This window comes from Mustelus asterias, chromosome 18 (assembly GCF_964213995.1).
Source record: "Mustelus asterias chromosome 18, sMusAst1.hap1.1, whole genome shotgun sequence".
NCBI classification, from domain to species: Eukaryota; Metazoa; Chordata; class Chondrichthyes; order Carcharhiniformes; family Triakidae; genus Mustelus; species Mustelus asterias.
In genome coordinates this window covers 66,332,015-66,348,422 of record NC_135818.1, presented here as the reverse complement: position 1 = coordinate 66,348,422, position 16,408 = coordinate 66,332,015, and the positions used below count along the sequence as shown (strand labels likewise).

General features: G+C 44.8%; 2 protein-coding genes across 4 annotated transcripts in view; one reads left to right on the top strand and one right to left on the bottom strand.

Moving 5' to 3' along the window:
• Window positions 1–812, bottom strand: part of slc38a6 (solute carrier family 38 member 6) — a 40,469-nt gene extending 39,657 nt beyond the window's left edge. The window contains exon 1 of one of the 2 annotated variants that reach the window (XM_078234224.1): window positions 671–812. In XM_078234224.1, coding sequence (XP_078090350.1) covers window positions 671–730 — 60 coding nt within the window. In that variant the 5' untranslated portion in view covers window positions 731–812. The remainder of the gene's footprint in view (window positions 1–670) is intronic. The other variant, XM_078234225.1, reaches the window with a different exon arrangement.
• trmt5 (tRNA methyltransferase 5) lies at window positions 674–16,199 on the top strand. Of its 2 annotated transcripts, XM_078234223.1 has the most exons (6): window positions 838–881; window positions 3,743–3,809; window positions 9,969–10,612; window positions 11,359–11,483; window positions 13,716–14,370; window positions 15,670–16,199. In XM_078234223.1, exons 3-6 carry the CDS (start codon window positions 10,126–10,128, stop codon window positions 15,738–15,740), a joined length of 1,338 nt encoding a protein of 445 aa, XP_078090349.1. In that variant the 5' UTR covers window positions 838–881; window positions 3,743–3,809; window positions 9,969–10,125; the 3' UTR covers window positions 15,741–16,199. The 2 variants fall into 2 exon arrangements, with proteins under 2 accessions (XP_078090348.1, XP_078090349.1); XM_078234222.1 differs by lacking the exon at window positions 3,743–3,809 and having other exon boundaries at window positions 674–881.
• The last annotated feature ends 209 nt before the right edge of the window (window positions 16,200–16,408 follow it).

Genomic DNA, 16,408 nt, shown 5'->3' with positions numbered 1-16,408 from the left:
ATGTGATCAGAAGTGCTTTTCCAAAGTTAGTAACTCAACTTCCAATTCCATGCACTCAGTTTTGCTAATAATGTGTGAAATTTTATAAACTACCTTTTGGAATCCACTTGGACACTTCCTTGCGTACCAGATTAAAGTAAGAAGTCTCACAACACCAGGTTGTGGTGTTCTTACTGACTTCTTACTGTGTTTACCCCAGTCCAATGCATCATCTCCACATCACGGCCACCAGTTTAAGGACATTCAAAAAAAATGCAACTAATCAGATTTATCCCTTTATAAATTCATGTTCTTTTTGATCAGCAGTGACTTGTCCAAGTGTTCAGGTACTAGTTGCCCCTGGTCATCTGGTTGCAGAAACTTCCCCCAACGCAGCACATCTGTCATGCACAATGCAGCCCCCCAAACTCCCCACCCCACATCAATTCTCACCCCATTCCAGCTCTCTTTTCACCCCCTTCATATAAAAGGTCCACCTTCAGCACAATTTGAGAAACAGACTGAATCCCCATTCACTGAGGGACCAACAGCTTCATCCCATCAGCAGCCTTTACCCACCCTAGATGTTCACAGCTACACCGGCGGGAGGAGGGGCGCTGAGCGGACAGCAGGACCTTTCCACTGACACAGTACAACAATAAATCCCCGCTGTCATGTTAAACGGACTCACATCGCTGGGGATCAAGGCTGATTCCTCGCCCGGCTCGCTCTCGCTCTCACTCCTCATCATTGTCGCGGCGGCTCGCTCTTGCGCTCGAGCAGCTCCACCCCCGCCTGCACGTGACGAACCGACCTCGCAAGCAGGTTCTGATGACGTCGCGGGGCCACGCGCCTTTTGATGACGATTCAGAAGCTGCGTTCGTGCTGGATGTCGGCATGAGGTGAGCGGATGAGAGTGTGAGGCACGTGAATCAAGGCGGGGGATGGGGAGTTGGGACCTCCTAGCAACAGAGAAGGGGGGATGGGATCCCCTAGCAACAAAGCGGGTGTGGGGAGTTGGACCCCCTAGCAACGGAGGGGAGGGGGTTCGGATAGCTGAGCAACAAAGCAGGGGAGTATTGGACGCCCTAGCAGTCAGGCAGGGGGTGTTGGACCCCCGAGCAACAGGGTAGGGGTGATGGGCCCCCCTAGCAACAGGGCAGGGGTAATGGGACCCCCTAGCAACAGGGCAGGGGGTTTGGGACCCACTAGCAACAGGGCAGGGGGGGTTGAGACCCCCCCAGCAACAGGGCAGGGGCGGGGTTGGGACCCCCTAGCAACAGGGCATGGGGGGGGGGTTGGGACCCCCTAGCAACAGGGCTGGGAGGGGGGTTGGGACCCCCTAGCAACAGGGCTGGGAGGGGGGTTGGGACCCCCAGCAACAGGGCAGGGGGGTTTTGGGACCCCCCAGCAACAGGGCAGGGGGGGGTTGGGACCCCCCAGCAACAGGGCAGGGGGGGGGGGGGTTGGGACCCCCCAGCAACAGGGCAGGGGGGGGGTTGGGACCCCCCAGCAACAGGGCAGGGGGGGGGGGTTGGGACCCCCCAGCAACAGGGCAGGGGGGGGGGTGGTTGGGACCCCCCCAGCAGGGCAGGGGGGTTTGGGACCCCCCAGTGGCAGGGGGGGGTTGGGACCCTCCCAGCAGTGGGGGGGGGGGGGGGGGCGGTTGGGACCCCCCCAGCAACAGGTCAGGGGGGAGTCGGGACCCCTAGCAACAGGGCAGGGGGGGGTCGGGACCCCCTAGCAACAGGGCAGGAAGGGGATCGGGACCCCCTAGCAACAGGGCGGGGGGGGTCGGGACCCCCTAGCAACAGGGCAGGGGGGGGTCGGGACCCCTAGCAACAGGGCAGGGGGGGGTTGGGACCCCCTAGCAGCAGGACGGGGGGGGTCGGGACCCCCTAGCAACAGGGCAGGAGGGGGGGTCGGGACCCCCTAGCAACAGGGCAGGAAGGGGGGTCGGGACCCCCTAGCAACAGGGCAGGCGGGGGGGGTCGGGTCCCCCTAGCAACAGGGCAGGCGGGGGGGGGGGTCGGGACCCCCTAGCAACAGGGCAGGAGGGGGGGTCGGGACCCCCTAGCAACAGGGCAGGAGGGGGGGGTCGGGACCCCCTAGCAACAGGGCTGGCGGGGGGGGGTCGGGACCCCCTAGCAACAGGGCAGGGGGGGGAATCAGGACCCCCTAGCAACAGGGCAGGGGGGGGTCGGGAACCCCTAGCAACAGGCGGGGGTGGGTGATGGGACCTCCTCGCAACAGGGCAGGGGGGATGGGACCCCCGTCGCAACAGAGCGGTGGGGGGGGGAATGGGACCCTCGTCGCACCAGGCCGGAGGGGGGGGGGGGTGGGAATGGGACCCCCTAGCAACAGGGCAGGGGGGATGGGACCCCCTAGCAACAGGGCAGAGCGGGGGGATGGGACCTCCTAGCTAGGGTAGGGAGGGATGGGACCCCCTAGCAACGGGGTGGGGGTGATGGGATCCTTTAGCAACAGGGAAGGGGGAATGGGATCCCATAGCAACAAGAGGATGGGACCACCTAGCAACAAGGCAGGAGAGGTGGGTTGGACCCCCTGGCAGCAAGGCATGGGGGTGATGAGGCCCCCTAGCTACAGGGCAGGGAGGGATGGGACCCCTAGCAACAGGGCAGGGGGGCCCCACTGAAGCCTGAGCCAGTGGAGGCTGTCCGTGGTCTGGTGCTGTAAGACTGGGTTGCCCAGAGAAAGAAAAATGATTGTCATATCAGGGCGGCACGGCAGCACAGTGGTTCGCACTGCTGCTTCACAGCTCCAGGGACCTGGGTTCGATTCCCGGCTTGGGTCACTGCCTGTGTGGAGTTTGCACATTCTCCTCGTGTCTGCGTGGGTTTCCTCCGGGTGCTCCAGTTTCCTCCCACTGTCCAAAGATGTGTGGGTTAGGTTGATTGGCCATGCTAAAATTGCCCTTTAGTGTCCTGAGATGCGTAGGTTAGAGGGATTAGTGGGTAAAATATGTAGGGATGTGGGGGTAGGGATGTGGGGATAGGGCCTGGGTGGGATTGTGGTCGGTGCAGACCCGATGGGCCGAATGGCCTCTTTCTGTACTGTAGGCCTTCTATATATCACTCCAGTGATGACAGCAATTAAACAGGCCGTTTGGACTATCTAGTGCCCACCATCAGTAGGGGCAAAGAATGCTCTCTTTAGGGTACCTGGGGAGGTGGGTGGCACGTATTGCCACTGAGTTGTCCTGAGGGCTTTCTCCATTAGCTGCTGTCGATCCTGTGGTGATGTCTCTTCCCAGGATTGGCAGTGGATTCCAAGATATAGATGGGAGCCCATAGCATAAAGCCATGCCTGATTTGGTGTCGAACTAGCAAACACTCACATAAAAACCTGAAGGATGACTGGAATGGGAAATTGATTTATTCGATTAAAGCTTTTCTTTAGGACTCGGCTGCATGATTAGAGTAGAGGGAAGTTTGGCTGTGCTATATCTGACCTTGGAGTACCTGATACTGCCACTGAGTGCCTCATTTGGTAAACTGTTCAAATTTGAATGCTACCATTTTTCACCTTGGTGAGCACAAATATTTGCCAATAAATGTTCAGCTAATATTGCCTGTAAGCTGGTGTATCGGGTGCTGTATTCTCTACATACTGTATCTTGTGAATACATAGGTGGCCAGCTTAGTTACTTAAATGGCAGGTGGAAAGTTATTCAAGGTGAAGCACAAAACCAAAGCATGAAAAAGGCAAAAGATTTTGATTTTGAAAATAATTATGTCAATAGATCAAACAAGGTGTTATAACTGGATCTGAGGAGATTTGTCAGTATTCAAGAGATATCTGCATTATAGGTAAGTTTAAATGAAAACATTTCTTTACAATTTAAATGGTGTCCTTTTTCCCCTCATGTCTCTTTTGAGTCTTACAAAAAGGGTAATTGTATTAAGGATTTTCTTTTGCTTATTTTCTGGATCATTGCCAAGTGTTGGAGAAAATCCATGGCTTAAATTTTATCTCCCAGATTCTTAGCATTTAAATCTCAACTAACTTTATCTGGATTATATAGTTTATGGGGTGGTCCAGAATAGAAATGTTCACTGACTTGGAAATGTAGAATCGAATTGGGCATTTTGGATCAGGGGTCTGAAATGCCAAGTTATGTATTAGTGAATCAAGCTGCTTCAGGTTAAATCCTGGCTACCTCATTAACTACTTAATCAAGATTAAAACAAAGAAACTGGAAATGCTCAGCAGATCAGCCATCATTTGTGGCAGAAAAACAGAGTTAATGTTTCAGACATACTTGTCACAGAGGGAGTACAACGAAGGTTCACCAGACTGATTCCTGGGATGGCAGGATTGTCGTAAGAGGTGAGATTGAGGTGGCTGGGCCTGTGTTCACTGGAGTGAGAGGAGATCTCATTGAAAGAATAAAATTGCGACAGGGCTGGGCAGACTTGATGCAGGGATGATACCTCCCCGGCCGATGGGTTTAGAACAAAGGGTCACAGTCTCAGGATATGAGGTAAATCATTTAGGACAGAGATGAGAAATTTCTCCACCCAGAGAGTGGTGAACCTGTGGAATTCCAGCAACAAAAGGCTGTGGAGGTCAAGTCACTGAATGTATTTTTAAAAATAATAGGTAGATTTCTAGACATAAAGGTGTCAAGGAGTGTGGAGGGAGTATGATGTTGAGATAGTGGATCAGCCATGATCACATTAAATGGTGGAGTAGGTTCGATGGCCAAATGGTCTATTCCTGCTCCTAGTTTCTATAAGAACATAAGAACATAAGAAATAGGAGCAGGAGTAGGCCATCTAGCCCCTCGAGCCTGCCCCGCCATTCAATAAGATCATGGCTGATCTGACGTGGATCAGTACCACTTACCCGCCTGATCCCCATAACCCTTAATTCCCTTACCGATCAGGAATCCATCCATCCGCGCTTTAAACATATTCAGCGAGGTAGCCTCCACCACCTCAGTGGGCAGAGAATTCCAGAGATTCACCACCCTCTGGGAGAAGAAGTTCCTCCTCAACTCTGTCTTAAACCGACCCCCCTTTATTTTGAGGCTGTGTCCTCTAGTTTTAACTTCCTTACTAAGTGGAAAGAATCTCTCCGCCTCCACCCTATCCAGCCCCCGCATTATCTTATAAGTCTCCATAAGATCCCCCCTCATCCTTCTAAACTCCAACGAGTACAAACCCAATCTCCTCAGCCTCTCCTCATAATCCAAACCCCTCATCTCCGGTATCAACCTGGTGAACCTTCTCTGCACTCCCTCCAATGCCAATATATCCTTCTTCATATAAGGGGACCAATACTGCACACAGTATTCCAGCTGCGGCCTCACCAATGCCCTGTACAGGTGCATCAAGACATCCCTGCTTTTATATTCTATCCCCTTCGCAATATAGGCCAACATCCCATTTGCCTTCTTGATCACCTGTTGTACCTGCAGACTGGGCTTTTGCGTCTCATGCACAAGGACCCCCAGGTCCCTTTGCACAGTAGCATGTTTTAATTTGTTTCCATTGAGATAGTAATCCCATTTGTTATTATTTCCTCCAAAGTGTATAACCTCGCATTTCTCAACGTTATACTCCATTTGCCATATCCTCGCCCACTCACTCAGCCTGTCCAAATCTCTCTGCAGATCTTCTCCGTCCTCCACACAATTCACTTTTCCACTTATCTTTGTGTCGTCTGCAAACTTCGTTACCCTACACTCCGTCCCCTCCTCCAGATCATCTATATAAATGGTAAATAGTTGCGGCCCGAGTACCGATCCCTGCGGCACGCCACTAGTTACCTTCCTCCAACCGGAAAAACACCCATTTATTCCGACTCTTTGCTTCCTGTCGGATAGCCAGTCCCCAATCCACTTTAACACACTACCCCCAACTCCGTGTGCCCTAATCTTCTTCAGCAGCCTTTTATGGGGCACCTTATCAAACGCCTTTTGGAAATCCAAAAACACCGCATCCACCGGTTCTCCTCCATCAACCGCCCTAGTCACATCTTCATAAAAATCCAACATGTTCGTCAAGCACGACTTTCCCCTCATGAATCCATGCTGCGTCTGATTGATCGAACCATTTCTATCCAGATGCCCTGCTATCTCCTCTTTAATAATGGATTCCAGCATTTTCCCTACTACAGACGTTAAGCTGACCGGCCTATAGTTACCCGCCTTTTGTCTCCTTCCTTTTTTAAACAGCGGCGTAACATTAGCCGTTTTCCAATCAACCGGCACTACCCCAGAATGCAACGAGTTTTGATAAATAATCACTAACACATCCACTATTACCTCTGACATTTCTTTCAATACCCTGGGATGCATTCCATCCGGACCCGGGGACTTATCCACCTTCAGTCCTATTAGTCTACCCAGCACTGCCTCTCTGGTAACATTAATTGTATTAAGTATTTCTCCTGCTGCCAACCCTCTATCGTTAATATTTGGCAAACTATTTGTGTCCTCCACCGTGAAGACCGACACAAAAAACTTATTTAAAGACTCAGCCATATCCTCATTTCCCACTATTAACTCCCCCCTCTCGTCCTCCAAGGGTCCAACATTCACTCTAGCCACTCTATTCCTTTTTATATATTTATAAAAACTTTTACTATCATTTTTTATATTAATTGCTAGCCTAGCTTCATAGTCTATCCTTCCTTTCTTTATCGCTTTCTTAGTCTCTCTTTGTTGTTTCTTAAATTTTTCCCAATCACTTGTTTCTCCACTATTTTTGGCCACTCTGTACGCAGCTGTTTTTATTTTAATACTCTCCTTTATTTCCTTCGTTATCCACGGCTGGTTCTCCCTTTTCTTACAATCCTTGTTTTTTGCTGGAATATATTTTTGCTGAGAACTGAAAAGGATCTCCTTAAAAATCCTCCACTGTTCCTCAGCTATCCTACCTGCCAGCCTGCTCTCCCAGTCTACCTTAGCCAATTCATCCCTCATCCTATCATGTTTCCCTCTGTTCAAACAGAGGACACTGGTTTGGGACCAAACTTTCTCCTCTTCCATCTGAATCAGAAATTCGACCATATTGTGGTCACTAGACCCAAGAGGGTCCTTCACAATAAGTTCCTTAATTCTACCTACCTCGTTACACAATACCAGATCCAAAATAGCTCGTTCCCTCGTCGGTTCCGTAACATGCTGTTCAAGGAAACTATCCCGACAGCATTCTAAGAACTCTTCCTCCATTCCACCCTTACCGACTTGAGTCTGCCAGTCAATGTGCATGTTGAAGTCCCCCATGATTATTGCCGTTCCGTTTTTATACGCATCCCTTATCTGCTTGTTTATAGCCCTCCCTACCTCAACATTATTATTTGGGGGCCTATATACCACACCTACTAGTGTCTTTCTCCCTCTATTATTCCTCATCTCTACCCATAATGATTCCACGTTTTGTTCCTCAGAGCCTATGTCATCCCTCAGTACTACCCTGATATTATCTCTTATTAATAGCGCGACCCCACCACCTTTTCCTTCCTGTCTATTCTTCCTAAACGCCTGATACCCCTGGATATTCATCTCCCAGTCCTGGTCACCTTTCAGCCACGTTTCTGTAATGGCCACTAGATCGTACCCACTCGTGCTGATTTGCACCATCAACTCATTTACCTTGTTCCGAATGCTTCGTGCATTCAGGCAAAGTGTCCTTATTCCAGCTTTTATCTGGACCCGCTTTGATGAGTCGCGAACACCCTCTCCCTCTACTCCCTTATCTAAATTACCGCCTTCATTCACTTGCACCCTCTCCTCTACCATTAATTTTGTAATTCCCCTTACCCCTGCATCTTCCACCCCATCAATTAGTTCCTTGATCCTAGTCAACTCTTCTAGCTCCCCTCCCCCCAACCTATCTAGTTTAAATTCTCCCCAGTAACCTTAGCTATAAAAATATTCGGCCTCTGATATTCGGGTAAGCGTTCTCCAAGGCGGCCTTCGCGACACACGACGGCGCAGAGTCGCTGAGCAGAAACTGATAGCCAAGTTCCGCACACACGAGGACGGCCTCAACCGGGATATTGGGTTCATGTCACACTATTTGTAACTCCCACAGAGTTTCACTGGCTGTCTTGTCTGGAGACAATACACATCTTTTTAGCCTGTCTTGATGCTCTCTCCACTCACATTGTTTTGTTTCTTAAAGACTTGATTAGTAGTAAGTATTCGCATTCCAACCATTATTCATGTAAATTGAGTCTCTGTCTTTATATGCTCTGTTTGTGAACAGAATTCCCACTCACCTGAAGAAGGGGCTTGCAGCTCCGAAAGCTTGTGTGGCTTTTGCTACCAAATAAACCTGTTGGACTTTAACCTGGTGTTGTTAAACTTCTTACTCTTTTGTTCCGCCTGCCTCCCCACCACCCTGTTGCAACAGAATAAAACTCATCACATTCTTATCTCTCTCCAGTTTTGGAGAAGAGTCATATTGGGCTCGAAGTGTTAACTCTGTTTCTTTTTCCAAAGATGCTGCTAGACCTGCTGAGTTATTCCAGCATGTTTTGTTTTTATTTCAGATCTCCAGCAGTATCTTGCTTTTAGTGAAGTCATATTGAAGCAGTGGTGTGGAGGATGGGATAGTTAGAACAGTAAAAAGTCTCACAACACCAGGTTAAAGTCCAACAGGTTTATTTGGTATCACGAGCTTTTGGAGACTCCGAAAGCTCATGATACCAAATAAATCTGTTGGACTTTAACTTGGTTTTGTGAGACTTCTTTCTGTGTCCACCCCAGTCCAATGCTGGCATCTCCACATCATAGTTAGAACAGATATGACAGAGACAGAGGATCTGAGAGTATGGAATAGATTGAGTTTGATCTATATAATTTTCAAAACCATTACGTTTTCCATATTTTAGAGTTTTGTACTACATATGTTACCGTTCATCTGTCATTTAGGTAACTAGGAGTGGTAGTCAATTTGTTCACAATTTTCAACTAATAGTACCCTGTAAGGTGAGTATGAAGTGAATGCAGTACTCCATATATTACCTTACAAGACACAATTAGCCAAAAGTTTATTAGCACACAAGGTGGCTGTGAAAATAAATAGGCTTATGGTAGATTCTGGTTGATAGCCTGTCCTCAGAAACGGAGCTGAAGAAGTTGGGGATTGGAAGGGAAGAGTCAGAGGTGGACCATGTGAAGATGAGGCAGGGAAATTGGAAACAAAGTTGGTGAAAAATTCTATTTAGGGGCAAAAGCAGGTAGTCATGCCAGCGCAGTCATCAATGTACTGGAAAAGGAGGTAGGGAAAGGGCACCTGAGTGACACTGGAACAAGGAATATTTTCACATATCCCACAAGAAGGCAAAGTGACCCATATGGGTTTCCACAGTGATACCAGTTTCTTTTAATTCGTTCATGGAATGTGGGCGTCACTAGCTGGTCCAGCATTTATTGCCCATCCCTGAGGGCATTTAAGAGTCTACCACGTTGCTGTGGCTCTGGAGTCACATGTAGTCCAGACCAGGTAAGGACGGCAGATTTCCCTCCCTAAAGGACATGAGTGAACCAGATGGGTTTTTCCAACAATCGAAAATGGTTTCATAGTTATCATGAAGAGTTTTCATTCCAGATTTCTTTTATTGAATTCAAATTTCACCATCTGCTGTGACAGGTTTTGAACCTTGTTTCCCAGAGCATTACCCTGGATCTGTAGATTACTAGTACAGCGACAGTACCACTATGCCACCTGACTCCCTGGTGAAGCATCTTCAGATGTCAGTAGAATCTTCAAACACTAAATGCATTCTTAGGCTTTCCTTCTCTTTCAGTTTCATAAATATTAGACTTTATCATTGTTATCAGTAATTGTTATCAGTATATGTCATTGAGTTTAGCTTGGCCATACTAAATACAAACGCTCAACTAAACCTAGTCATTGATTTGATGATAGATGATCAGAGCAGTTTCCTACTGAAGTCAGTGGATCATAATTGCCGTAGTAACTATTTGGTTCAATTTCTTTTCATCTTAGGATTCTTCTTTTCTTTACCAAGTCTTGGACCAATACTGTGTTAAGTGCATCGGCTAAAAAATTGACAACTAAGCAACATCTTCAAATTACTCGAATACAGCCTCAGTATTTCTCCAGCCAGTGCATTTCCAGAGGTGTTATCACTGAACTGGCCATAATGACAGCACAAAACTCTGAGGAGGACATCAATCTCTACACACCTCCCACGACAGTACGTGGCATTACTGAACTTAACAGAGACTTATTTAGAAAGCACGTGAGTCTTCCAGCTCTCAAGGTGAAAAAGGATGTCGTAAACAAAGTCATGAAAGTTTTGAAAAACTCAGCACTAAAAAGACCCGGACTAAAGCGTGTGATTGAAAACTCTGAAGATGAAATGTATAGACTTGTTTTATTGGACCCGTGCAAAATATCGTGCTCAGAATCTTTTGAGGCCTCCGAGAAGGCTGTTCTAAAGGAATATAATGTTGATCTTCAGATTCATATGTACCGTTTAGCAATGACTTATGAGCATTTCAAACCTGAAGAGATTCTAAAGGCAGTTTTGCCTGAAGGGCAGGATGTAACTTCTGGATTTAGTAGAGTTGGCCATATTGTTCACATGAACCTTCGAGACCATCAGCTTCCTTATAAGTATTTGATCGGTAAGGTCTGAATATTGTTTCTTCGAAAATAATTCATCTTTGTTTCAGGGAGTGAAATATTATGCTTATTTTTGATAAAGCTGATGATAATGGACTCATAATATCCAACTTTTAGACTGATGTATAGAAATGGAATCATGCCATTTATTATGTTTTGCATCAGATTATGTCATAGGTTGGAGAAACTGTGGTTGTTCTCCTTAAAGATAAACTTGAGAGGAGATTTGATAGTGGTGTTCAAAATCATGGGAGGTCTAGACTGAATAGATCCTGTCCTCATTGGCAGAAGGGTTACAAATCAGAAGATGCGGATTTATAGTAAATGGCAAAAGACGGCATGCGGAAAAACATTTTTAAGATCTGGAATGTCCTGCTTGAGTGTATGGTGGAGGCAGACTGAATATTGGCTCTCAAAAGGGAATTGGATAGGCAGCTAAAGGGAAAAAATTGAAGAGATACGGGGAAGCACAAGGAAGTATGCCTTGCTACATTGCTCTTAGAGCGAGCCAGCACAAGTTTGACAGACCAAACGGCCTCCTTCAGTGCGGTAATCATCCCATGTGTCATGTAAATATTAATTTGTTGCAAACATTTAGATGCAATTTCAAATTATTGCTGTTAATTAAGATTTGAAGTTTAAATTTATAAGTAATGGGGTTTCCTACTTTAGAAGCAGAAACAAATACCATGCACTTTTTCTGCATTCATGTAGTCTTAAAGAAATTGTCACTCATTTTGTTTTCTAGGCCAAGTTATAATGGATAAGAATCCTGGAGTAACTTTAGTGGTTAATAAAACCAATATTATTGACAACACTTACCGTAATTTTCAGATGGAAGTACTAGCTGGGGAAGACAATATGATAGCAAAGGTAAGAATTTCAAGTTCACAACAATTTTCCATGTTCCTCAATTAAATTTTCTTAAAACTGTTCCATCTTTTTAAAATTACATCCAGTAGGTAATTTTTTAACTCTCAAATTAACTACCAAGGATTAAGAAATGCCCACCATGTAATGATCATAGTTTAAAAGAATGCGATCATTCTAAACATACACACTTAAGGAGTCCTGAGTCAGTTTTTTTTTTGGAGGAATGTAAAATGTATATACTTTAACATGTGATGGTATCAGCAATCCAAACAGAATCATAAAGAGTTTTGGTAATATCTTTCTCCTGCCTTTGGGTATCAAACTCCAGTGAAATACATAATTGTCTTTCAAAAAACACAAATGTCTTTTTAGGATCCAAAACAATTATATGGTGGAAATAAATTATGTTGATTGGGGGTGTTGGGGAACGGTGAGAGAAGGAGAATGGGACCTTCTTGCTCTTCAAATAATATTATTCATCACATACCTAATTTCCCCATTCCAGGAAAAAATAATGTTCTGCGTTTTGCACAAAGGAGATGGGTGGCACGGTGGCACAGTGGTTAGCACTGCAGCTTCACAGCGCCAGGGACCCGGGTTCAATTCCGACCTTGGGTCACTGTCTGTATGGAGTGTGCACATTCTCCCCATTTCTGTATGGCTTTCCTCCGGGTGCTCCAGTTTCCTCCCACAGTGAAAAGGTGTGCAGGTCGGGTGGATTGGCCATGCTAAATTGCCCCTTAGTGTCCCAAGATGTGTAGATTAGGGGTACTAGTGGGGTAACATGGGGTTATGGGAAAGTGCCTGGATAGGATCCTCTGTCGAAGAGTCAGTGCAGACTCGATGGGCCAAATGGCCTCTTTTTGCACTATTAGGGATTCTATGAAATATATGCATATATCTGGTGAGATGACAACTTGAATGAAACAATTCCTTGGTTGTAGGATGAAAACTGAAGCCCTGGTTTTGGGCATTGTTTAGGCTTCAAAGTATTGTTTGTTTGAATGAACCCTCATTAAAAGTTTAGTATTTGGGGAGGAGGACTAGGGATTGCTTATGAATTTAAAAAGGACAGCTGAAAAGAACTATCTGTCTGACTAGCCCATGGGAAATACAGATAACCTTTAGAATGGCTGCAGCAGGGAAGAACACCATTTTGCTGCTCATGTCTGTGCCGACTTTCTGCAAGAACCACTCAACGTCACAATCCTCCACTCTTTCCCCGTAGCCCCTTAAATGTTTGCTTTGCAGTTATGGGGAAATGTTTACCTGAAAGTCCAGTTTTAGACCATGTTTGCAAGTAAAACCCAGCTAATTCTTTGTCTGCCACGTGGGTTTATTTTTGGAAACACAGAACATTTGGTGGAAGGTAGTTGAGACAGCAGTATTCCACTCTTAGGTTCATTTCCTCCTGTTCCTAAAAGTGCTTAAAATTGTAAAGTAGCTCTGGAAAGGTGTACATGTGGACGTTGACGTTGCTGAGCCTGTAGGTATACTCTGTACAATGACGTTACTCAGCTTGTGAAGAATACTCTGTACCATGGTGATTTTTAAAGAGGAAGTAGGTGATTTTGTTTTTTTTAAAAAGAGGAAGTAGGTGATTGAGTCTTTTACTAAAAAAAACAATGTGATTACATTTTCAAACGGTCTGCTCAGTGGAACTGAGGGAGAATTTTTCAAAATATTCATTCTTTCTGAGGATGTGGGCATAGAGGGCTAGGCCAGCAGTTATTGCCTATCCCTAATTGTCTTTGAGATGGTGGTGATGGTGAGCCACTGCCTTGAACCACTGCAGTCCATGTGGTGTAGGTACGCTGAGTGTGCTGTTGGGGAGGGAATTCCAGGATTTTGACCCAGTGACAGTGAAGGAATGGCAATCTAGATCCAAGTCGATGTGCTGTGTGGCTTAGAGGGAAACTTGCAGGTGGTGGTGTTCCCATGCATCTACTGCCCTTGTCCTTCAAGGTGCTGGAAGTTATGGATTTGGAAGGTGCTGTCGAAGGAGCCTTGGCAAGTTGCTGTAGTGCATCTTGTATATGGTACATACTGCTGCCACTGTGATTCGTGATGGATGGGGTGCCAATTGGGGAGGCTGCTTTGTCCTGGATCTGCTTTGTCCTGGGTGTAAAGCAGCATTGTACAGCAGGATTTTTCTATAGTTTAATTTCAATTGTATAAGTTTAATCATTTCATTATTTACCTATAAATATTACATAATTTGTGTCTTGATAGGTCAAGGAGAACAATATAACGTATGAATTTGATTTTTCCAAAGTCTACTGGAATCCTCGGCTCAGTACAGAACATGGCCGAATAGTTGGTCTCCTGAATGCTGGAGATCTAGTGTATGATGTGTTTGCTGGTGTTGGACCTTTTGCTGTTCCAGCGGCGAAGAAAAACTGCAGAGTCATGGCAAATGATCTGAACCCAGAATCCTTTAAGTGGCTAGTCCACAACTGCAAGCTAAACAAAGTAGACAAAAAAGTACAGACGTTCAATATGGATGGCAGGGATTTTATTTTGGGTCCAGTTAAAGATGACTTAGTAAAACAAATTGATGTGCTGTCATCAAAGGAGAACAAAACCTCCATTCACATAGTTATGAACCTGCCTGGTATGGCTATCGAGTTCTTGGATGTCTTCAGACAACTCCTGGAGGACCAGAACCCAGTTGACGCTTTACCTACGGTCCACTGCTATAGTTTTTCTAAGTCTGATGAACCCGCCAAAGATATTCAGAGAAGAGCAGAGGATTTCCTAAGAACTTCCTTAGAGGGACGTTGTTCTATCCATTTGGTTCGGAATGTGGCCCCAAACAAGGAAATGATGTGTTTAAGTTTTAAAGTCCCTGCTGAAGTGCTGTGTAGGAGTCACTTGGCAGAAAGAGGTCAGTACTTCAGTAGCAGTAGCTATTCTCACAATGACACATCATCATCTTTACAGCTTCTGGCATTCAGTATGATTTTGTTTACCACTGCAAAATGAGTTGTGGCTTAAATATTAAATGTACCATAAACAGAAAAGCACTCTTATACAATTGTACTAGAAGAAAATATTGTTTATAATTTTAGGGTCTTGATTTAGATATTGTCTCAGGTAGAACAGTACTACCCACCTTGCAAATGTGTTTATGTATGTTCCCTGACTACCCAATATTTAAATATATGTTAGTGTATGTAACCCAGGGGGTTTAACACTAGTACTTCTGAAGTGGGTCCTCTTGACTTAACTAACATTATTGCCAACAACAGCTCCACAAGCTACTCCTAAGCCTGGTCAATACTTAGCTTCACACTGTTTTCTTTGAAGACCTGGCTGAGAGTTTCCATCTCTTTTTAAACCACCCCACTCCTCCAACCCCTCCCCAATCACCCATTCATTAGCAAGAATATTTAGCACGTTCAGGAATTTCAATTATGCCTTCTATCAGTATTTTTATTGGTTAAGATTCTAAAATGTTAAGAATTGTGACCTGTCATATTCAACCATACTGATAAAAGTCACCAAAAAAGACAGAAGATTTCATTCATCACTTGGATATAAATTAGCAACATCAGTTGAAGTTTACTTCAGTCACAGGTAAATAAAAGTGGCTGGACTTTATTGAACCCGTATCTGGTTTTGAAAAAGTGAAATTTTGCTTTTGGAAAATACCTCCATTGAATCAAATGATTATTCACCCCACACTGTCCCGCCACTTTCATTGCGAATGATCTGTTTCTCTGTAAGCTATGAGACATTGGATATCTTACTCTTACTTCAAACTAACCATTACAAACCAGATAAACAGTGCATCCCTCTGATGACCTGACTTAGCATAGGAAGTTACTGCTCAGAGAAACATGAAAGATTGTCTGCCATCTATCTCTCCATATACCAGTTAACACAATGATTACTCACGCATACATTGTCATTTCAATTGAAGACTGCTCCGTTTACTTTGCCCATTATTAGGGCAACATTGAGCTTGTCAACAGCTATTGATTGAACATCAGTAAAATAGATTTAAATATTTTAAGGGGGTTCATTTGCAGCCCAGAAAAATGGCAGAATATGAAAACACATAAGGATCAAAGCATCAAATGGTTAAAAAAAATAAATCAACTTTTTTTTCTTGTAAGTTTTATAGTTGGCTACAGTTCAGAAGTTCTGTTATTAATATACAATCTCACTTTCATCTTTCCAGACAATACTGAAGAACCAGCTCCAAAACGTCTACGGCCAGATGAGATTACTGCCTCAGAAGGACCACAGTGACTTGTGATAAATGAGCAACATCATTTTTAGCAGTTAAGAAACCGAATACAGTGCAATTTAATTACCAGTCAGTAAAAGGAATCTCAGAATGTTTGCATCATTTCCTGGACTCCATTCTCCTGGTCATGATTTGTTTCTATAAGCAGCCAGTGATTTGTTATAATGGGTAATGAAGCCCTCTCAAGGGCTCACTTTTTTTTTCTTGCGCACCAGGATAGTTTTTCCACTGTGGATATTGAATTCTATCATGTTAATAAGTGACCAATGGGAAATCTTGTCTTCAGCAACACCATTAGAACTGCAAATGTATATATTTTAAAATGTATTGTACATTAATCATTTTAGTTTTTGGATTTGAAATAGCCTATGTTCTGCACAGCAGAGAATGTTTGTGTAGACTTGAGAATAGATGACTTCAGCCCAACTGCAGTAAAATAAATTGCATTTGTCATAAACATATTTTCTTCAGCTCTGGTGTCTCATGATTAGAGGTTCAATTTACATGAATAATGAAGCAATTTGTATTTTATTGAAAGACTACATTTAAGTTCTTCATATAACAAGTTACAATGATTACTTTACTTTTATTCAGTTCATTTTTTGTCACGAAGTGAAATGTCCTGAGATTGTTCAGAGTGGAGTGCTTCTGTGCATTTAACTCATTTGCA

What these genes read in the sequence shown, in the direction of transcription:
- trmt5 (XM_078234222.1), top strand. Translation starts at nt 811, where the DNA reads ATGACGTCGCGGGGCCACGCGCCTTTTGATGACGATTCAGAAGCTGCG. An exon ending in AAGACAATATGATAGCAAAG is followed by an intron (nt 11,484 to 13,715) that starts GTAAGAATTTCA and finishes GTGTCTTGATAG; the next exon opens with GTCAAGGAGAACAATATAAC. An exon ending in GAGTCACTTGGCAGAAAGAG is followed by an intron (nt 14,371 to 15,669) that starts GTCAGTACTTCA and finishes TCATCTTTCCAG; the next exon opens with ACAATACTGAAGAACCAGCT.